The 19,955-nt window shown below is 36.4% G+C and overlaps 1 protein-coding gene across 2 annotated transcripts in view; it reads left to right on the plus strand.

Annotated features, from left to right (window-relative positions):
• Window positions 1-19,955, plus strand: part of DACH2 (dachshund family transcription factor 2) — a 654,283-nt gene that overhangs the window by 475,486 nt on the left and 158,842 nt on the right. For both annotated transcript variants that reach the window (XM_032619764.1, XM_032619765.1), the window contains one exon: window positions 15,621-15,779. In XM_032619764.1, the coding sequence (XP_032475655.1) occupies window positions 15,621-15,779 (159 nt within the window). The remainder of the gene's footprint in view (window positions 1-15,620; window positions 15,780-19,955) is intronic.

Here is a 19,955-nt window from a genome sequence, read left to right on the forward strand (position 1 = left end):
GTTACTTCTCTTTTTTCATTTCTAATTCTATTGATTTGAGTCTTCTCCCTTTTTTTCTTGATGAGTCTGGCTAGTGGTTTATCTATTTTGTTTATCTTCTCAAAGAACCAGCTTTTAGTTTTATTGATCTTTGCTATTGTTTCCTTCAATTCTTTTTCATTTATTTCTGATCTGATTTTTATGATTTCTTTCCTTCTGCTAGCTTTGGGGTTTCTTTTGTTCTTCTTTCTCTAATTGCTTGAGGTGCAAGGTTAGGTTGTTTATTCGAGATGTTTCCTGCTTCTTAAGGTGGGCTTGTATTGCTATAAACTTTCCCCTTAGAACTGCTTTTGCTGCATCCCATAGGTTTTGGGCCGTTGTGTCTCCATTGTCATTTGTTTCTAGGTATTTTTTTATTTCCTCTTTGATTTCTTCAGTGATCACTTCATTATTAAGTAGTGTATTGTTTAGCCTCCAGGTGTTTGTATATTTTTACAGATCTTTTCCTGTAATTGATATCTAGTCTCATGGCGTTGTGGTCAGAAAAGATACTTGATAAAATTTCAGTTTTCTTAAATTTACCAAGGCTTGATTTGTGACCCAAGATATGATCTATCCTGGGGAATGTTCCTTGAGCACTTGAGAAAAATGTGTATTCTGTTGTTTTTGGATGGAGTGTCCTATAAATATCAATTAAGTCCATCTTGTTTAATGTATCATTTAAAGCTTGTGTTTCCTTATTTATTTTCATTTGGATGATCTGTCCGTGGGTGAAAGTGGGGAGTTAAAGTCCCCTACTATGAATGTGTTACTGTCGATCTCCCCTTTTATGGCTGTTAGTATTTGCCTTATGTATTGAGGTGCTCCTATGTTGGGTGCATAAATATTTACAATTGTTATATCTTCTTCTTGGATCGATCCCTTGATCATTATGTAGTGTCCTTCTTTGTCCCTTTTAATAGTCCTTATTTTAAAGTCTATTTTGTCTGATATGAGAATTGCTACTCCAGCTTTCTTTTGGTTTCCATTTGCATGGAATATCTTTTTCCATCCCCTTACTTTCAGTCTGTATGTGTCTCTAGGTCTGAAGTGGGTCTCTTGTAGACAGCATATATAAGGGTCTTGTTTTTGTATCCATTCAGCCAATCTGTGTCTTTTGGTGGGAGCATTTAGTCCATTTACATTTAAGGTAATTATCGATATGTATGTTCCTATTCCCATTTTCTATATTGTTTTGGATTCGTTATTATAGGTCGTTTCCTTCTCTTGTGTTTCTTGTCTAGAGAAGTTCCTTTAGCATTTGCTGTAAAGCTGGTTTGGTGGTGCTGAACTCTCTCAGCTTTTGCTTGTCTGTAAAGGTTTTAATTTCTCCATCAAATCTGAATGAGATCCTTGCTGGGTAGAGTAGTCTTGGTTGCAGGTTTTTCTCCTTCATCACTTTCCGTATGTCCTGCCACTCCCTTCTGGCTTGTAGGGTTTCTGCTGAGAGATCAGCTGTTAACCTTATGGGGATTCCCTTGTGCGTTATTTGTTGTTTTTCCCTTGCTGCTTTTAATATGCTTTCTTTGTATTTAATTTTTGACAGTTTGATTAATATGTGTCTTGGTGTATTTCTCCTTGTATTTATCCTGTATGGGACTCTCTGTGCTTCCTGGACTTGATTAACTATTTCCTTTCCCATATTAGGGAAGTTTTCAACTATAATCTCTTCAAATATTTTCTCAGTCCCTTTCTTTTTTTCTTTTTCTTCTGGAACCCCTATAATTCGAATGTTGGTGTGTTTAATGTTGTCCCAGAGGTCTCTGAGACTGTCCTCAGTTCTTTTCATTCTTTTTTCTTTATTCTGCTCTGCAGTAGTTATTTCCACTACTTTATCTTCCAGGTCACTTATCCGTTCTTCTGCCTCAGTTATTCTGCTATTGATCCTATCTAGAGTACTTTTAATTTCATTTATTGTGTTGTTCATCGTTGCTTGTTTCATCTTTATTTCTTCTAGGTCCTTGTTAACTGTTTCTTGCATTTTGTCCATTCTACTTCCAAGATTTCGCATCATCCTTACTATCATTCTGAATTCTTTTTCAGGTAGATTGCCTATTTCCTCTTCATTTGTTAGGTCTGGTGGGTTTTTATCTTGCTCCTTCATCTGCTGTGTGTTTTTCTGTCTTCTCATTTTGCTTATCTTACTGTTTGGGGTCTCCTTTTTGCAGGCTGCACATTCGTAGTTCCCGTTGTTTTTGATGTCTGTCTGCAGTGGCTAAGGTTTTTTCAGTGGGTTGTGTAGGCTTCCTGGTGGAGGGGACTAGTGCCTGTGTTGTGCTGGATGAGGCTGTATCTTGTCTCTCTAGTGGGCAGGTTCATGTCTGGTGGTGTGTTTTGGGGTGTCTGTGGTCTTATTATGATTTTAGGCAGCCTCTCTGCTAATGGGTTGGGTTGTGTTCCTGTTTTGCTAATTGTTTGGCATAGGTTGTCCAGCACTGTGGCTTTTTGGTGGTTGAGTGAAGCTGGGTGCTGGTGTTAAGATGGAGGTCTCTGTGAGATTTCCACCGTTTAATATTATGTGGAGCTGGGAGGTCTCTTGTTGACCAGTGTCCTGAAGTTGGCTCTCCTACCTCAGAGGCAGAGCCCTGACTCCTGGGCTGGAGCACCAAGAGCCTTTCATCCACACGGCTCAGAATAAAAGGGAGAAAAAATAGAGAGAATTTGTCAAAGTATGAGGAAAGAAAGAAGGAAAGGGGGAAAGGAAGGAAGGAAGAAAGAAGCAAAGAAGGAAAGAAAGGAGGGAGGGAGGGAGGGCGGAAGGAAGGAAGGAAGGAGGGAAAGAAGGAAAAAGAAAGAAGGAAGATACAGTAAAAATAAAATAAAGTATAATATAGTTATTGAATTAAAAAATATTTAGAAAAAATAAAAAAGGGACGGATAGAACCTTAGGACAAATGTTGGAAGCAAAGCTATACAGAGAAAATCTTACACAGAAGCATACACATACACTTTCCCAAAAAGAGGTAAAGGGGGAAAAATCATAAATCTTGCTCTCAGAGACCACCTCCTCAATTTGGGGTTGTTCATTGTCTAAAGGAGGGAAGGAAGGAAGGAAAGAAAGAAAGAACGAAGGTAAAGTATAATAAAGTTATTACAATTAAAACTAATTATTAAGAAAAAAAATTTTTTTTAAAAACCATGGACGGATAGAGCCCTAGGACAAATGGTGGAAGCAAGAGTATACAGACAAGATCTCACACAGAAGCATACACGTACACATTCACAAAAAGAGGATAAAGGAAAAAAATCATAGATCTCGCTCCTAAATTCCACCTCTTCAATTTGGGATCATTCCTTGTCTATTCAGGTATTCCACCGATGCAGGGTATATCAAGTTGATTGTGGAGCTTTAATCCGCTGCTTCTGTGGCTGCTGGGAGAAATTTCCCTTTCTCTTCTTTGTTCTCACAGCTCACAGGAGCTCAGCTTTGGATTTGGCCCTGCCTCTGCATGTAGGTCGCTGGAGGGCATCTGTTTTTTGCTCAGACAGGACGGGGTTAAAGGAGCCGCTGATTCGGGGGCTCTGGCTCACTCAGGCCGGGGGGTTGGGGGATGGGGGAAGGAGGGGCACTGCGTGCGGGTAGGGCCTGCGGTGGCAGAGGCGGTGTGACGCTGCGGCAGAGGCCGGCGTGACGTTGCACCAGCCTGAGGCCCGCCGTGCGAACTCCCGGAGAAGTTGTCCCTGGATCCCGGGAACCTGGTAGTGGCAGGCTTCACAGGCTCTGCGGAAGAGGGGTGTGGAGAGTGACCTGTGCTCGCACACAGGCCCCTTGGTGGCGGCAGCAGCAGCCTTAGCGTCTCCCGCCTGTCTCTGGGGTTCGCGCTTTTAGCTGCGGCTCGCGCCCGTCTGTGGGGTTCGCGCTTTTAGCCGCGGCTCGCACCCGTCTCTGGAGTTCCTTTAAGCAGCGCTCTTAAACCCCTCTCCTCGCGCACCAGGAAACAAAGAGGGAAGAAAAAGTCTCTTGCCTCTTCGGCAGGTGCAGGCTTTTCCCCGAGCTCCCTCCCGGCTAGTCCTGGTGCGCTAACCCCTTCAGGCTATGTTCAAGCCGCCAACCCCAGTCCTCTCCCTGCGCTCCGTCCAAAACCGAAACCCGAGCCTCAGCTCGCAGCCCCACCCGCCCCGGCGGGTGAGCAGACAAGCCTCTCGGGTTGGTGAGTGCAGGTCGGCACCAATCGTCTGTGCAGGAATCTCCCCGCTTTGCCCTCCGCACCCTTCGCTGTGCACTACTCCTCGGTCCCGAAGCTCCCCCCTCCGCCTCCCGCAGTCTCCGCCTGCCGAGGGGCTTCCTAGTGTGTGGAAACTTTTCCTCCTTCACAGCTCCCTCCCACTGGTGCAGGTGCCGTCCTTATTCTTTTGTCTCTGTTTTTTCTTTTTTTCTTTTGCTGTACCCAGTTACGTGGGGAGTTTCTTGCCTTTTGGGAGGTCTGAGGTCTTCTGCCAGCCTTCAGTAGGTGTTCTGTAGGAGTTGTTCCACGTGTAGATGTATTTCTGGTGTATCCGTGGGGAGGAAGGCGATCTCCGCATCTTACTCTTCCACCATCTTCAAGGTCCCCCCACTAAATCTTTTTGAGCCCAAGTTTTCTCTATAAAATATGACTGATTATAGTACTACTCTATAGGGTTGTTCTGAGGACTAGATGAATATTTTCTAGCACATAGTAAGTGTTCAATAAATGTGATTCCCACAGATATGAGATACGTATTGCTATGTTTTTCTAAGTAGTGTCTCATATCTATTAATTGTAGTTTTAATTTCTAACATAGTCATAAAGTTCATTTATGAACTTTTTTTGATACCATCAGTAGTAATTCACAAGTCCCCTCATAAAAAGTGTGAAAGATTCATTACATATATCCATAGGCATTAAAAACCTAGACCTAGTAAACATTTCTTATAAAATCCATAATTGTTATGTATTGTTATGGTTACTTTGATTCTGTAATTATTCATTTCCTTTCTCCTACTCCATTTTCTTCTCCTTTCTTTTCCTTTTCCCTTTTAAAAAGCTGTGTTCTTCTATCATCTGTTTTTTTTCCATCTAAAATAGATTTTTTATATTCATTCTAATGCCTCTACTTAACAAAATATATGTTTTTCCCTTGTATTGTTATCCTAGGCTCTGCCTTGTATTTCAATTTATTCCATTTTGCCAAGTTTTATAGCTTTCCGTGAATTTTGTTTTTTAGCTAAAAGCCCTATATCTGTTATCTTGTTTCTCTAGTGTAGATTTTGTCTTTAAGTAAAATGATGATTTTTTTTTTCCTGGTGAAATTCTCCTTTCCCCTGGATCTTGTACTTTTACATTGTTTGCCTGCTTACTTTCTCTGTTATCTTTTATTATATTTTGCATTCATTTTAGAGTGACATTAAAACAATTTTAAAAGGTTATAATCTATTTTTTTTTCTACCAACAGTCTCATTTTAGTGCTTATTTCCTCTTTTTAAATATGTTGCTCTTTCTTATGGTTCTTCTTTCAGGAAATCCTAGTATTAATACCCACTGTCTGCCATCCAAACTCAGTCTCCTCTGTACAGAAAGAAAAAACAAACAATCTCCTTCTGCTTTCCCAAGACCAGAATATATGTACTTGTTTAGATCTCACTCAACCTCAACACGCTAAGCTGTTTTGTGAATAACTTTCTGAAATGCCCACTATTTTCAGTATCTCTTTTTGTATCTGCTTCTGAGAAAAAGTCTGATTTTGCTAATAGGACGTTTTTTAAGAAAAAGTTTGGAGTATACATTTAAATATTCAAAGGTATTTTATTGTATAATTATCAATAGATTCCTTTACCTACCTGGTGAAAGGCATATATTTTAAGTATGACTGACTGATGGACAGATTGGGAATTGCTGAATTAATGGGCACATTTCAAATCCTTGGCAAGGCTTGGTGGTAATTACATCTGCTGAACCACTTGATATGTTGTTGGAAGTAGCCCAGTAAGTCATATCTGGAGTTTTTGATTTTCAGTGCTATAACATACCTGATTTTACAGATCATTTTAAGGACAATATGTTAAAATGCATATGGCCATGCAAATAAATGCACTACTCACAAAAATGATGAAATTTTACCTTTGTGGATTATTCTTTTAATCTTTGGGGTCCCTGGTGCTCTTCCTCATATTGGTAGTATTGTTAAAAAGATATTTACCCTATAGACAACTTAATGATATTAATAACTAAAAACATTTTACTTTGTCTTTTATGTTCTAAAATAATTTAAATTATAATTGCTCACACTTATTTCATGCTTATTATGTCCAGCTAGTGTGCTGTTATACATGTTCTATCTCATTTAATCCTTACAACAACCATAAAGTGGTTAGATAATATTGTCTCTATATTAGATATCAAAAACCATAGCTATTAATTGGAGGAGGCTAGATTCAACCCTTGGTCTGTCTGATGCTCTTTCTACTATGCTATTCTAGTTTGGGGAGGATATAGTCCTTCCTTCTCTTTTTTGCAACTGTCTCTATCTGCCACTATTTTTCTTAAACCTTTACCAGTTGACAACTGCCAGTCAAGTAAGATCATTCTAACCTCACCACTCCAAGGCATAAAAATCCCCACAAGCAAAATTACTGTATGAGTAATAATTAACTCTCCTCATCTGCTCCAAAAGATCATAACAGCTTCACTTCAGTTTCCTGGGCAAAATTAATTCTATTATGTAGAGACTACTTTATGGTTCCCCCAAATAATTTTTGTTACTGGTAAGGATTACTCTGCAGGAAAGTAGAATTACTTGTAGGGATAATATTAATATACATGCTACTCATAGGTATACATATGATAATTATGTATATCATATTTGATGGGGGTTAAAAACTAGAAAAGGTGAATTCATCTGCCTCATTCCATGTAGCCAGTCTTGTCTTTTGCTTTTTTAGGTCTAACTCATTAGCTTTAAAAGTATGGTTTATTTGGTTAAGTTAACAGTGTAATAGAAGCAGTAAATGGCAGTGTAAATGGCAGGTTTGTAGGTCATAGCTCTAGTGTGTAAGAAAATGAAAAATGAGGGTTGTAAAAATTGAACATTGTGAATACATATTTTGAGAGGATTTCTGATAGATTTTGAAAAGAAATTTAAGTTTGTGCTCCCTTTTTTAAGTTTTTTCAAATTAAGGCAGCTTTCTGAAAACTTTTGTTCATGTACCCCATCAGATAAATAATGAGCATGTTCTTTCAGTATGCATAAGTTGAATTATAAGCTTTATACATGTACTAACGTATGTACACAAGGTAGAAATTAAATGTTTAGACTAAGATTAAAAAACAAGATTTCAACTAAAGCATTTTATTTTTCAATGGTATAAAAACTTTAAAATATATTATTAATAGCAATAAGAACAATACAACTAATATGTCCTATCTGATGACCCTGAAAATATTTTACCTCATAATGAAGGTGACAAAAATTTCCTACCAAAAGGAAAATTATCAGCTCTGCTATTCTGTTGTTCTTCTCCTGTGCTTCCATTATATTCAATCTGTGCTTGTGTTGTCCATTAAGTAAGACATAGTTTAGTTAAAAATAACTAAGGTAGCCCATTAATCCACTCAACTGGGCATACATAGATCACATCACCATGAGGTAAGAGTAAGTGTAACACCGGAGCTGCCAATCGTCAACCACTTACCCTGCTTCAAACTCTCACTTTTCCTTTGAGATACCTCTAGCACTTGACTGGTGAGGGCATCAGTGATGATCCATATCTTAAATATTAGCAAAACATAATGTTGTACTTCCTTTTCAGTTAAAGTAGAAGAAAAAAAATTGAACATCTTGCTTTATCTTCATCTTTTGTATTTCCTAGGGTATGCATACCTCACTTTAAGGACCGCCAGTTTAAAATATATTTCACAAAAGAATATGTCACAATTTATGAATTCTAGGACTTATATCTTTATAATAAATTCTTAGCATTTTTCTCAGCAGTAGATATTCAGTATTTCAGAAATATGACAGAAAAAGGGAAAAGATAGATATTGGTATTATATGATTATTTATTGCAAAGTGACGATAATATGGCTGTCATTTAGACAGACCTCATGCTGTTAAGGGTGACAGAGAAAACTCAAATTCAGATAAGAATGTACTGTCAATGGCTTGAAATTGTATGTTTTGGAGAATCTTTCAACTTTTACTACTTACAGTAGCAAGAAATGAATCCAAAATTCAAAAATATTGTCACGTCACATACAAAAATGTTCTGTACTAGCCACAGCACACAGTTTATATGAAATTGAAGGATTTTTAAATTTGTTCCAAGAAACACAAAGTTATACCAGATAAATACAAGGACAACTTAAAAATCTGTGGGGTTCACAGGAGAGTATCAATAATTAAGATAAGTTTATCATTTAGAATTAAAAAATAATAGCAGACAAAACCCCATTTTCTTCCTGTCTTCAGCAAAATTCCTTTTAACCAGAGTCTTTTTCAAGTTATACAGACTAACAGTTTGCAAGAGTTTCTGCGACCCTGTCATCACACTCAGCGGGTCGTACAGGTGAGCACTGTGACTTCATTACATGTGACTTAATTCCCTATATATCTGAATTAATCTTTGAAACTCAATAATGTGATGTTCAGGTTTTAGCTACTGTGCTCTAAAGTGGCACACAGGGAATATATACATCTTGTAGCATTTTAATTTAGAAACAAATGTACTGGTACTTTGCTTGAGTTTTACATTTACTTATTGAAACATGTAAGCCTAATTCTTAGAATGATGTATGAGTCAGGGGCAATTTATTTGGGTAAGCCTGAAATGACTACTTAATTTGTAATTATTAAATATACTTTTAAGCAATAATTTTCCATTAATTCCAGATATAAACTTTTGGGCTTGACTTCATATCCTTTAGAGTGGTGATGATGATAATGATAAAAATGTAAAGTTGTTTTATTTTCCTAATTAGAGTGATGCTGATACATTGCTACAACAGCTATAGAGCATGCCTGTCCATACTCACTCTTCTGTACTAGTGTTCTTTGTATGTAAACTTGGTGGTCATGGAACCAAGGTATTCCTTTCTTGCTTTCTGGATACTGCTCTGCTGTTTTCCCTCTACTTTTCTAATTATCCTTCCTGAAACTCCATCTTCTTTATTTTGGTTTTTGATAGCTTATTTTGGCAGCAGTGACAAGGGTCACTTGGAGAAGAAGATCCAAAATGATCTTCAAGTAGGAAAGTCAGTTAAGAGACTCTTGAGATAAGTGATAGAGTAACGAGGGTCCAAATGAAGGTGGTGGCAGTGGGAATGGAAATGAAACAAATGCAAGGTCAATTCCAGAGACTCAGTCACTTTAGTAGGGAGTGAAGAGATAGAGAGATGTCAATGATACTTATTAGATAGAGATCTTTGAGGACAAGGGCTCTGTTATCTCTGTTTTCTCAGTGCCTGAGAATGGCACATGACACATATTGGGAACTCAAAATGTTCCAGTTAAAACAATTAAATTACGCAACTACCAGATATAGAGAGTAAAGGGACTAGATTATTTTCATTGAATAAGGGTCAATTTAATACTGGATATGAGTATTGGATAAATTGGGTACTGAAGATGCTGTAGATACCTCTGTGTATTAAGTTGTTTTACACAAGCAAACTGCTGACTCCTTATACTCTAGAACAACACTATCTAATATAACTTTCTACAGTGAAGGAAATGATCAATATCTGTATCTCCCAATATGGTAGTCTCTAGCCATATGTAGCTTTTGAACACTTGAAACGTGTTTAGTGCAACTGAGGAGCTGAATTTTAAATTTTATTCCATTTTACCATATTAAAATTAAAATTTAAATAACCACATGTGAAGACTGGCTACTATATTGGAGAGTGTAGCCCTAGAGATCCATCAACAAACTGCCATTTTTACCTCTGAGGAAACTTGAAACTCCTAGCCTATAGCCTTAGGATGTGGTTGTTCCTATAGGCAACATTTCAAATCAAATAGAAGACAAGCTTGTTTAGAGACCTCTTCAACATTTTTGAATGGATACTTGTTATCTATTTTCTATAAATATCAGTTGAAACTCCAGAGACAGTGCATATTTTACATTACCTATCTGGACCAATCTAGAAAGTTGCAAAATGTTCACTTTTGTGAATGCATATAAGAAAACCAAATAAAAGCATAATAACAAAGTATGTAGATTGTAGCAGATCTGCACACATACTCCTAGCTTTCCATTCATATATTGCCACTTTTTTAAAATTGAGGAATAATTGACGTGTAACATTATATTAGTTTCAGGTGTACAGCATGATTTGTATACACTGTTAAATGATCACCACAATAAGTCTAGTTACCATCCATCACCATTCAAAGTTAAAAAATTTATTTCTTTGTGATGAGAACTTTTACTCCCTTAACAACTTTCAAATATGCAATAAAATATTATTAACTGTAGTCACCATGCTGTACATCACATGCTCATGACTAATTTATTTTATAACTGGAAATTTGTTCATCTTGAACCCCTTTGTCCATTTTGCCTGCCCCGCCCATGCCCCATCCTGTCTGGCAACCATCAATCTGTTCTCTGTATATATGACTTTTGCTTTGTTTTATTTTGTGTTTGTTTTGTTGTTGTTGTTGTTGTTGCCTTTTAGATTCCATATATAAGTGAAATTATATGGTATTTATCTCCTTCTGCATGACATAATACCATCTAGATCCATCCATGTTGTCACAGATGGCAAGACTTCATTCTTTTTTCTGTCTAATCTTCCATTGTATTTGTATACCAATCTTCTTTGTCCATTAATCTATCAATGGACACTAAGATTGTTTCCATATCTTGGCTATTGTAAATAACGCTGCAATGAACAAAGAGGCGCATATATCTTTTCAAATTAGTGTTTTTGTTTTCTTCAGATAAATACCCAGAAGAGGAATTGCTGAATCATATGGTAGTTCTATTTTTAATTTTTTGAGGAACATCCATACTGTTATCCATACTGGCTGGACCAATTTACATTCCTACCAACAGGACATGACAGTTGCCTTTTCTGTACATCTTTGCCAACATTTGTTATTTGATGTCTTTTTAAGAACAGCTTTTCTGACAGGTTTGAGGTGATATCACATTGTGGTTGTGATTTGCATTTCCCTGATAAATAGTGAAGTTGAGCATCTTTTCATGTGCCTATTGGTCATCTGTATATCTTCTTTGGAAAAATGTCTATTCATGTCCTCTGGCCATTTCTTAATCCAATTTTTTGTTTCTTTGAGGTTGAGTTTTATGAGTTCTTTGTATTTTTGGATATTAAATACTTATATATGATTTGCAATTTTTTTCCATTCAGTAGGCTGCTTTTTCATTTTTTGATGTTTTGTTTGCTGTGCAGAACCTTTTTAGTTTGATAAAGTTCCACTTGTTTATTTTTGCTTTTGTTGCCTTTGCTTTTGGGGCCAGATCCAAATAATCATTTCCAAGACAAATGTCAAAGTGTTACTGCCTGTGTTTCCTCCTAGAAGTTTTATGGTTTCAGGTCTCATATTCATGTCTTTAATCCATCTTGAGTTAATTTGTGTGTAAACTGTAAGATGGTAGTCTAGTTTTATTCTTTTGAATATGGCTGTCCAGTTTTCTCAGTGCTATTTATTGAAGAGACTGTCCTTTCCCCATTGTGTATTCATGTCTCCTTTGTCATACATTAATTGACCATGTGCATGGGATTATTTCTACACTCTTGATTCTGTTCCATTCATCTATGTCTGCTTTTATGCCAATACCATATTTTTTGATTATTGTAGCTTTGTAATATAGTTTGAAATCAGGGAGCATGATGCCCCTAACTTTGTTCTTTCTCAAGATTGCTTCAGCTATTCAGGGTCTTTTTTGTATCCATAGAAATTTTAGGATCTTTTTGTTCTATTTCTGTGAAAAAAGTCATTGATTTTGAGAGGGAATGCATTGCATCTGTAGATTGCTTTGAGTAATATTGATATTTTAACAGTATGAATTCTTTCAATCCATAAGCACAGAATATCTTTCCATTTATTTGTGTCTTCTTCAATTTCTTTCATCAGTGTATTATAGTTTTCAGTGTATAGGTCTTCCATTTCCTTGGTCAAATTTACTTCTAGCCATATTATTCTTTTTCATGCACTTGTAAATAGAATTGTTTTCTCTGCAACCCAAGAAGAGAGGCCTTGGAAGAAACCAAGTCTGTTGACACCTTGATCTTGGATTTCTAGCCTCCAGAACTGTGAGAAAATTAATTTTTGTTGTTTAATCTACCCACTCCATGGTGTCTTAGTCCAGTTGGTCTGCTATAACAGAAATTCCATAGATGGGTGGCTTGTAAACAACAGGGAATTTATTTCTCACAGTTCTGGAAGTTAGAAGACCAAGATCAAGATGATGGTTGATTTAGTATCTGGTGAGGACCCACTTCTTGGTTCACAGACAACCATATTTTTGCTATGTCCTCACATGGTATAAGGGAGCTCAGGATGTGCCCTTCACATAGTGGTAGAAAAAGGTTGACTCTAGATTACATTGGTAAAAACAATTTTTTAGCTTTAAGTGCAGCTTTAAGTGCAGTAGATGTTATTACAGATTGGCACAAGGGCATAGGGAAATGTAAAGTTTGGGTCTTCCAAAACCTCCATACTGAGTCATAAGTCAATTTGTATAGACTTTAAAATGGTAAGTAGTTTAGGTCAAAAGACAAAAATGTGTCCAGAGCTTCCTATGCAAATATCAAGGATGTCCCATACTCCTTTGTCACTCACTTCATATATAGTTGCCTTAAGAATGCAGGATAATTTCATGTATTTATACTTAGTGAAGATGGGCACAGCTGGTAACCAGCTTCCTTGTATCATTTTTAACCCAGTAGTTAAAAAGATGAGAATTGTTGGAAAAAGTTCATCTAAAGTTCTCATAAAAGCAGACAAAAAAACACTGGAATCCTTTAATGCAGTTTAAAAATCATTTATATTCAAGTTATTTGGAATATGTAATATATAAAACATTAGATAATATCTAATGTACCATTTGTTATTGAAAATTGACTAAAGGATTTTCAATTTATAAAATAAATATTGACATAATCTCAGCTCTAGTATTGTTTCATGCTGTTGCTGCTGTGATGGTGCAATACCATGTTAATATCAATGGTATAATTAAGTGTCTTCTAAATGTATCTTTATTTGTCAATGTGTTGCTCATCATTTTACAAATTACAGTTCTGTAATGGTGAGATAATTCATATCTTAGACGTAGTGCTAACATGATGAAGTGTTTCTGTTGTTGCTCAGCAATTGATCTTCCAAAATTTTGCATTTTCTGGTAGTAATCATGTTTATGGGCCCAATGTCACTATAAAGAATTCTCAGTGTTGCAATGTGGTTACTTTCATCATTTATTAAGATACTCCCCTCATCCCCCTCCGTCATTCTTTTTCATTACAGCATAACAACATCATATTGATTTTAATTGGAATTTCAAATTTGTGAATACTAAATTATGTCAATGCACCAACCATAAAATACCTCCCTGCTCTTAGGCAGTGACTAAACAACAGCAAACATCTGGATGAAAAGAGAGAACAACTGGTGTAATCATAAGAGTGTTGCATGTTTTCAATAAACACACCAAACCTCAACATGATCAAGGGAATGATTTCTGGTCCATTAAGCCAATCTATCAATTCAACTAAATTGCCTATCTTTAAGCTTCCATGCATGTTAACTGAATGGCTTAAAGCAGAAACTGAACAATTAGCTACTTATTTCTTCCCCATTTCATTGGAAAAACTTTGTTTTTATAAGTATGGCCAAGTACTCCTCGGACTTTATATATGCTGATGGAGAATCTAGTGTTTCCTTGTCTGAAACTTGTCTAATTGGAAATTGACCAAGTCTCCCACTTTTGGATTACAAATTGACTTTGGCCACAAGACGACTTGAAAGTGTCCAGCAGAGGGGATTGATTCCCAGAAGTGGGATAAGAGCAGATGAATGGGTAAAAAGGTTAATAAACCAGAGCAAACAAACAAACAAAAACCTCCCAGAGATTCTAGCAGTTTGCTTAAATAAATTTTAAATCCTCAGGTAGAACACCACTTTGCCTTGAAAATATTTCCCTAAAAAGGCTACAACTCTAAAAACTGATTTTGCAAATGTGATACTTGAAAGCAATAGTATAAACTAAGTAAATACTCTATTTTATAAATAAAAACATGCAACCTCTTTGACCCAGAAATCACACTCTAGGGAATTGATTGAGTCTAAGGAAATATTCAAATGAATGTTGTTATTACAGTAAATTTATAATAGTGACAAATTTGAAACAAACGTATAATCCAATGTTTAATAAATTATAGTACATTAACTCAGTAGACTGCTATGTAGCCATTACACTTTGTAAATCTGATACCTGAAGCAACATGGCAGAGATGTTTATAATGTATAAATGAGTATCTATATGAACAAAGTCTAGGAGGGAACTCAAAGAAGTGAAAAAATTTACAATGTTGAATGTTAGGAATATGAGCACCTTGATTTCTTTCTACTTTTTTCTTAAGCCAATAAGTGCACATATTTTACAGAATGCCCAAGATCCTCAGGCCTAAATCTCTCTACAAAACAGGGTCAATGTTTTGGCAATCAGATGGGATAGAGTCAGCCATGTGGAAATGCTAATGTCACAATTCCAGCATGGGAATAAGAACAGAACCACTGATCTCTGAATTAATGAAATACATCAAGTGAATAGATGGGGCTGCCCACACAACCATTTTGTTTTCTAAAGCCAGACTGTGTGCTACTGCAGTGATTGGAATTCAACCCCTACCCCTGTTTTTAAAGTATTCTTCTTAAAAAGATGCCCTGGAAATAATTTTGTGGTTGTTTCCTACATGCTTTTAAGCAATGGTTCTGCCCCACAGTATGCTAAGTGCCAGATGAAATAGCTATGCCACTGTAGATTATTATGATGATATAGTATAGTAGTCTGCATTTATGCATACTTTACTTCACTCTCTAGCATGGATGATCAAAGTAAAGCACAATTTCAAATTAAGAGCTGTGGTTTTATGTTTTATCCATCTTATTTTGTATAAAAGCCTGCCGTGTATGAAGAGATTAAGTTTTTGAGGGCTGGATCTGAAAACAAAATAACTGATCATTTTGTATCTTACCACATATTTTTGCATGTCATCATGCTCTTATGAATATGTTTTTTTTGAGTGAATAGCAACTGCTTTTCATTAAGATATAGCACACGTATGTTAGAGGGTTGGAAGGAGAGGCAGTAGTGTTCAGTTAAAGGCCATCAACATATAAATGCTTTCAAAAGTTATTCATTATGTTTCCAGATTTTTTAGACTACCTGTAAGGCAAGTGAGCCTATTTTATTAGTGAAAGCTGTTTAGTCTTCCCAGAGTCAGCTTAAATCCAAGGCTATTGAAAGTTTTTGAAACCATCATAAAAATGAGTCACTTATGTTTAATAATAATTTTCTCTATAGTAATCTTAATAATTACAACCCTAAAAAGGGAGTTTAAAAATCCTTCTCATGGAAAGTTGTTAACTTGCAATCTGTTTATATGAATGTTTTTCAGGTGGAAGTGACTCTTCCTGGGATAAGGATAAGATGCAGTCTCCTCTTGCTGCTCCTGGACCCCAACATGGAATTGCTCATGCAGCCCTGGCTGGCCAGCCAGGCCTTGGAGGAGCTCCTACCCTCAATCCACTGCAGCAGAACCAGCTGCTGGCCAATAGTATGTATACTGTACTCCCCAAATTTGGTGTGTAAGAAAAATACCACCCAAGACCCACTGGACAACTTGCAATACCAGGGATGGTTTATTTCTCTTCGATAAGGTTTAACAATTTGAAGTTTGGAAGGTAGATAAAGAGGAATTCATTTGAAAGGGTGAGGTTTTTAGAATAGAGATATATTGAGTGGCCGTAAAGCAGAGTAGAGGTACACAGGAGGCTATGTAAGAGAGTAGTTAAGAATTCTGGCTATAGTCACATAAACTTGGGTTTGAATTCCACATCTTTTGAATTCTGTATCACTGTCTCGCTCTGGAGAAGTCAGATAACTTTTCCAAGTCTCAGTTTCCACAACTGAAAAATAGGAATAAAAGTACACTTAGGCATTAAGGTTATTGAGAAGGCTAAAAATAATTAAGGAAAAACTGTTAGCAGTGACTTGCATATAGTAAGTACTTATTACTCAGTAGTCAAACTACAGCTGAATTACACAAATTCAGGTTTAGATAATGTTTTTAGGAGCTTCAAAGACTCAGAAATCTTTCTGTAGGAAAGCAGGCCTTATATATCTTGCTTAGTTAAAATCTTACTTTTCTTACAGACAGAAAATCTGGGAGAAGAATTCCATTATTCCTTTCTCTGAGACTTTCATTCCCCCACTAAGATTAAGGCAACAGAGGAATTCTGAGATATTTTAACATCATGTCCTAAATCTTAATGAAATTCATCAGTTATTAAGCATATAAAATAAGTTATGGTGTCATCCTTTAAGGAGATTATAATCTAAAGGGTGAAATGTCTCATAAAAAATGTAATGTTAAGCAAAGACAAATAAAATGAATGTCAGAAAAGGTGTAAATATTATAAATCAAAACCAACTGATTAAGATAGACTTATGTCAGAAAGAGGGGAAACCTAGAGGACTTCTTGTTTCTGGTCTGACATGTAAAGAGCTTATAAATTGTCATTCTTGTCCTCACAACAAGAAAAAAAGTGGACAGTCTGAAAATCAATACCTCTTTTAAATCCATCGGAGATTGAGTACACGGGGTACAGTTAACCCCCAAACTGGATAGATTGGCAGATACAGAGAATCACAGATTATAGGGAGCAGAAGCCAGAGCTAGAGCCTGGTAGAAGTATTTAAAGAGTAATTGAGTTATTTCTGAAGATTCAGAGTAAATCTAGCTTGAGAGATAAAGACTCCTGGGGACCCACACTTAGGGGGTCCCTACAGTTTCATGAGTTTTACCTCCAGAATCCTATGAAGTTCTCAGGATGAAGACTTGAGAAAGTTGTCCTCATGCTTCTAGAAGAGGAGAGAAAAAAATAACCATTTCAAAATATGTCCAGAATGTTCTCTCCTCCTTAACAGAGGCCCATCCTCAAAGGAAACTACTTTACCAGAGCTTAAACTATTTGGTTTCACCACAGCCTGACTTGGGGGAAGGGATACAGTAAGCTCCAGTACCCTGTAGCCATTGATGCGAGGGAATAGAGATACAAAACTCCAGCCCCTTTAGTTTTTCATGTGGGGAAAGAGAAATACTCAACTCTAGTCCTCTCTAGCCTTCCTGTCTCACCTAAGAGGGCAAAAAGGCAGAAAAGAACTTGTGAAAGTCACAGCCCAAGGACACAGTCTCACTAGGAGACTGAGACTTGATCATAGGATTATAGACCGTTTCTTCTCTCTACACATTAGGGCTCTGCCTAATAACAGGGTGTTACAACTGAAAGAACAGAACGCCTCAGAAAGCCTCTAGGTAAAAACAAAGACAACAGGGAAGATAGGAAAATATAGCTGCTAATATGACAACTACAGCAAACAGTAAACAGTCTAACTCCTTGCCAATAAACATAAAATTTCCCAATAAAGGTCTGTTTATGTCACTTCCCTTTACCCAATACACAATTTCTGGCTTTAAACAAGAAAATTGCAAGGCATGTAAAAGGCAAAAACCACAGTATGAAGAGAAAAAGCAAGTGACAGTACCAGAATTACACATAGCAGATATTTTAGAATTATCAGACTAGGAATTTTAAATAACTATGATTAATGTACTAAGAGAATGGGAAAAGTGGAAAACAAAAGTATTCATGGACATTTTAAGCAGAGAAAGGGAAAATCTAAGCATCAAAAGGAAATACTGAAAATCAAAAATACTCCAATAAAATGAAAAATGCCTAAGATGGGCTCATCAGTAGACTGGCCAGGGTCAAGGCAAGGATTAGGAAACTTGGAGATATGTCAAAAGAAACTTCTCAAACTGAAAAAACAAAGCAAAAATGAATGAAAAACAGAACAGCATATCCAAGAACTGTGTGGCAATTACAAAAGGTGTAGCACACATGTAATGGAAATACTAGAAGGACAAGATTGGGGGAAAGGAAGAGAAGAACTATTTGAAGTAACAATGGCCAAAAATTTTCCCAAATTAATGAGAGATTCCAAACTACAGACCCAGAAAGCTTACAAAACACTAAGAAAGATACATATTAACAAATCTACTGCTATGCATATTATAGTCAAAATGGAAAATCAAAAAGAAAAAATCTTGAAGGAAGACAGAGAGAAAAAAAAACTCCTTACATGTACAGGAACAAAGAGAAGAATTACTTTAGACTTACTTTCAGAAACCAGGCATTGAAGAATAGAGTGGTGTGAAATTGTTGGTGTTGAAAGAAAAAATTCCACCACCCTAGAATTTTGTATCCAGTGAAATTTTCCTTTAAAAGTGAGGAAATAAAGACTTCTTCAGATGAACAAAAGTTAAAGGAATTTGTTACCATACCACCAGATCTGCCCTGTAAAAAATGTTAAAAGAAAGTCTTCAGAGAGAAGGAAAATGGTATAGATCAGAAAGTTGGATCTACAGAAAGAAAGGATGAGAGTTAGAGAAGGAATAAATTAAGGTAAATTATATGTGTGTGTGTGTGTGTGTGTGTGTGTGTGTATATATATATATATATATATATATATTCTTAATCAAACAAATAAACTGTTCCAAATAACAATAACAATGGTATATTGGGTGATTATACTTTATGGATAAGTGAATAAGTGATATAAATGACAGTGATATTATAAAGGACAGGAGGGAGGAATTGGAAATACTCTGATATAAGGTACCTTCACTACCCATGAAATGGCTTAGTGTTATTTGAAAGCAGATTTAAATAAGTTGTAAAATGTATATTACAAACTCCAGGGAAATCACTTAATTTTTTTAAAAAAATAAGTATAATTAACATGATAAAAGAGGAGAGAAAAATGAGTCATATAAAATGGTCAGTTAACACCAGAGAAAGAACCAAAAGAGTGGAAGACAAGACTTAAAAAAAAGAAAAAAAACAAGGACATGAATAGAAAACAGTAACAAATATGATAGCTACTATCCAACTATCATAATCACTTTAAATATGATTGGTCTAAATACACCAATTAAAGACATAGACTGGCCTATGAATATTAGTGACCTGGGATATTGATGATTTTGCTTGTACTTAAAATACTTCTTGTGTAATCAGGTATCAAGTAAAAGAAAAGCAAAAAAAAGCAAAAGCAGCAGCAGCAAAAAGTAAAAATAATGGAGACACAGTAGATAAGAAAACTCAGGATCCAGCCATGCTGAGAACCACCCTCCCACCAGTGGGCTGGCACAATCCCTGGGACTGCCTGAGCAGTGCAGCCAGCCCAGCCCTACACACCAGTGAGCTTGAAGCCATTGCACAAGGAAAGGCCTGGCAGCCAAATGGGCTGGTGACTAACCTCACCTACCAGTGTGCCCATAGTAGTTGAACCCATCACAAGAGAAGGGCTCATGCAGCCCACACAGAAGTCACTCCTAGAGCATATAGCTCTGCCAACCAGAAGGTTTATGCTGCTGTGCCCCATAGGACGTCTCCTATAAAAGGCCAATTTTCCAAAATCAGGAAATGTAACCAACCTACTTAATACATAGAAATATACATAGAAATTAGGCAAAGTAAGGAGACAGAGGAATGTGTTCCAAACAGAGAAACAAGACAAAACCACAGAAGAAGAACATAGCAAAGTGGAAACAAGCAATCTACCCAATAAAGAGTTCAACTTAATAATCATAAAGATGCTCAATGAAGTCAGGAGAAGAATAGATGATCACAGTGAGAAGCTTTACAAATAGTTAGAAAATATAAAG

Source organism: Phocoena sinus, chromosome X, assembly GCF_008692025.1.
Source record: "Phocoena sinus isolate mPhoSin1 chromosome X, mPhoSin1.pri, whole genome shotgun sequence".
In the NCBI taxonomy this organism is placed as follows: Eukaryota; Metazoa; Chordata; class Mammalia; order Artiodactyla; family Phocoenidae; genus Phocoena; species Phocoena sinus.